Below are 3,483 nucleotides of genomic sequence, written 5' to 3' on the forward strand. Positions count from 1 at the left end.
CCAAATGAAGGCAGTGACTTCGACCTACCATCAGTGCATAAAATTCCCAACCCCGCAGGGAGTTCGGGAAATCCTAGGAAGCCAAAGAGTAGCGAGGAGCTGTTATCTCGCAAGCCACAAGTTGTTGGTCCAATAGCAACAACAGCTCGAGGTCGCAAAGAATCCAGTTAGAAAGTAGCTCAAAGGCGACCTCACCGAATATATCTTCATCAATATGAAGTTCCCCGATCAGAAAATCAAGATTGGAGCTGGGTTGGGAACTGAGCTCCAAGCCAAACTAGTCTCCTTCCTCAAAGAAAATTTCCACCTTCGCCTGGTCAGTGGATGAGATGACCAGGATTAGTTAACAAGGAGGTAGATCGTCTACTCAGCGCGGGTCAGATCCGCGAGGTGAAATACCCCGAGTGGCTTGCAAACATTGTGGTTGTAAAAAAGAAGAATGGAAAGTCTCGAGTCTGTGTGGACTTTACCGATCTGAATAAGGCTTGCCCTAAAGATAGTTTCCGCCTCCCACATATCGACAGACTATTGGAGTCCACCTCGGGCCACGAACTAATGTCCTTCATGGATGCTTTCTCCGGCTACAACCAAATCCTCATGAACCCGAAAGATCAGGAGAAAATTGCGTTCATCACGGACCGCAGAACCTACTGCTACAAAGTAATGCCCTTCGGGTTGAAAAATACCGGAGCGACTTACAAGCGCCTGGTGAACCGGATGTTCGGGCAGCAACTCGGAAAGACCATGGAAGTTTATATCGATGATATGCTGGTGTAATCCAAAGAGGCAAGTTCGCACCTCGCTGACCTTAAAGTCTGCTTCGATATCCTGAACCAGTTCGGAATGAAGCTCAATCCTGCAAAGTGCACGTTTGCAGTCCCGTCAGGGGAGTTCTTGGGTTACATTGTGACAAAAAGAGGAATTGAAGCAAACCCGAGGCAAATTAATGCCTTTCTATCTATGGGTTCTCCTAGGACACTAAGGGAAGTACAGCGTCTCAACTGACGAATCGCAGCTCTCAATCGCTTCATCTCGCGGTCAACGGATAAATGTCTTCGCATGGGACGAGAAATGCGAGGACGCATTTTCTCAGCTAAAAGCTTATTTGTCAGAGCCACCGGTCTTGGCGAAGCCTGAGTTCAGCGAACCTCTCTTCATGTACGTGGTTGTTTCAGCAAGTGCAGTAAGCGGTGTATTAGTCCGAGAAGAGAGGGGGGAGCAACGGTTAATTTTTTACGTAAGTAAATCCTTTACAGGAGCCGAATCCAGGTACCCCATGATGGAAAAATTAGTCTTAGCAGTGGTGACTTTGGCGCGGAAGCTGCGCCCTTATTTCCAATCTCATCCGATCGTAGTACTAACGACGCAACCGCTTCGGACCATACTTCATAGTCCAAGTCATTCAGGCAGATTGACCAAGTGGTCGGTCAAACTAAGTGAGTATGATATTGAGTTCCGAACTCGAACTTGTGCCAAGGCACAAATTTTGGCAGACTTCTTTATCGAACTCCCACTGGCTGACTCAGTAGACATCAGCTCCGAATCTCCGTGGACTCTGTATGTAGATGGGGCATCTTCGCAAACAGGTGCAGGGATAGGATTTCGCCTCAGTTCCCCCATGGGAGATGTGATTGAACAGTCATTCCGTCTGAACTTCAATAAAATTAACAACGAAGCCGAGTACGAGTCGTTTCTGGCCGGACTCCGCCTCGCCGCGGGTGTTGGAGTCCGGAAGCTCAGGGTTTTCTGCGACTCTCAGTTGGTCACCAACCAATTTTTGGGGGAGTATGAAACCAGAGATGGACGAATGGAAGCTTACCTTGCTTCGGCTCGGGAATACGCAACGAAACTCAACGACTTTGAAATCACGACCTCGGACCCTGCAACTACTCGAATTATCCTAGTTGAAGTCATCGAGTATCCGAGCATACGCTTAGAACACTCAAGAGCGGTAACACGGGCCATGAGAAAAAAACAGTTAGCTACGGGTGTTGTCAGATTTAACATCGCCATATGCGGTGACTGGCCTCAATTCTGAACTTGACCGATCTTTCGGTCCTACCTGTTGGTAATACGAGCACCGATAATCGGGGGGGGGGGGGGGGGGCAGGAGACTGGCAGAGCCCGATTTGGGATTATCTGGAGACTGGCAGCTGAAAAATGGGCAGCCAGAAAACTTAAGATTATCAGTGAACGGTATTGCATCTATAGCGGAGCACTCCTACGACGAAGTATAGCTGGCCCTTACCTAGCGTGTGTTGCGAGTGAAGAGCCCCTTGCACTAATGTGAGTTGTTCATAACGGCCCCAACGGAAATAACTTTGGAGGTTGAACCCTGGCCTTCAAGATCAAGGATACATTTGGCCTACCATGGTAGCCGACTGCGAAGAATACTCCCGGAAATTGCGACAAATGTCAAAAACATGCACCATCCATCCACCAGCCTACCGAACTCCTGTCCTCTGTGTCTGCTAATTATCCATTTATGAGATGGTCTATGGATATCATCGGTTCTCTACATTGGGGACTTGGAGTTCAGTATGTTATCCACAAGGAAATGGGCAAGCTGAAGCAATGAATAAGGTCATATTGGTCAACTTAAAGAAAAGGTTGGACTCTCACAAAGAGTGTGTACCAGACGAGCTGCAGGGCGTGCTCTGGGCAATCCGAACTACGCCTCGTCGTGCTACTAACGAAACCCCCTTTTACCTGGTTTATGGTGTTGACGTCGTATAGTCCGAGCCGAAATAGAGGTACCCGGAGTCCGCATAACAACTAATCCACTTCGGGCCATGGAGAATGAGGAGTTTCTGCAGGATACCATGGACGTCATAAATGAAGGCTGGGACCGAGCTTCTGTTCGGATGCAGAATTATCAGAATGCGGTAGCGCGTTATTACAACTCAAAAGGTTAAAGGTAGGCCTCTAGCAGTGGGAGACCTTGTACTCCGGAAAGTCCACGAGAATACCAAAGAGGATAACGCAGGAAAGCTAGGGATCAATTGGGAAGGGCCATACAGAGTCATCCGCGAAGTGCGACATGGGGTCTACCAGTTAGAGGATCTGGATGGGAAAGCTAGGGATCAATTGGGAAGGGCCATCTCGAACGTTTTTATAGTTAGTTCAAATAACATTGTACCGAACTACAATTGGGTTGAACCCAACAAGGGTACGTAGGCAGCCCACTTCGGGTCCAGCTATCAGCATTTAAAAAAATTATTGAGTTAGCCAATATGTTCTCTTATCTCGCATAATTCTGAAAACCGGGGTCTTACATCGTAAAACTCAAAAACCGATGTCTTATCTCGTATAGTTCAAAAACCTTGGTCTCACCTCGTATAATTCTGAAAACCGGGGCCCTTCCCCGTAAAAAACCAAGGTCTTACCACGTATATAGCTCGTAAAAAGCAAAGTTTCTCTTCAATAAAAAATAATAAAAAAACAGTAAAAACCTGAAGTAAATTCATTAACTTCGGAGAATCA

General features: G+C 47.3%; 1 protein-coding gene across 1 annotated transcript; it reads left to right on the forward strand.

Moving 5' to 3' along the window:
• The first annotated feature begins 843 nt into the window (after positions 1-843).
• Positions 844-2,038, forward strand: LOC147928851 (uncharacterized). Its single transcript, XM_087486292.1, has 2 exons — positions 844-898; positions 984-2,038. Exons 1-2 carry the CDS (start codon positions 844-846, stop codon positions 2,036-2,038), a joined length of 1,110 nt encoding a protein of 369 aa, XP_087342418.1.
• The last annotated feature ends 1,445 nt before the right edge of the window (positions 2,039-3,483 follow it).

The sequence above is a fragment of the Camelina sativa genome, chromosome 14 (assembly GCF_030686135.1).
Source record: "Camelina sativa cultivar CO46 ecotype springtype chromosome 14, ASM3068613v1".
In the NCBI taxonomy this organism is placed as follows: Eukaryota; Viridiplantae; Streptophyta; class Magnoliopsida; order Brassicales; family Brassicaceae; genus Camelina; species Camelina sativa.

Bases quoted from the DNA above. Each gene is read 5' to 3' on its own strand.
- LOC147928851 (XM_087486292.1), top strand. From the start codon at position 844: ATGAAGCTCAATCCTGCAAAGTGCACGTTTGCAGTCCCGTCAGGGGAG. The intron at 899-983 runs GTTACATTGTGA...TAGGACACTAAG, and splicing joins CCCGTCAGGGGAGTTCTTGG to GGAAGTACAGCGTCTCAACT.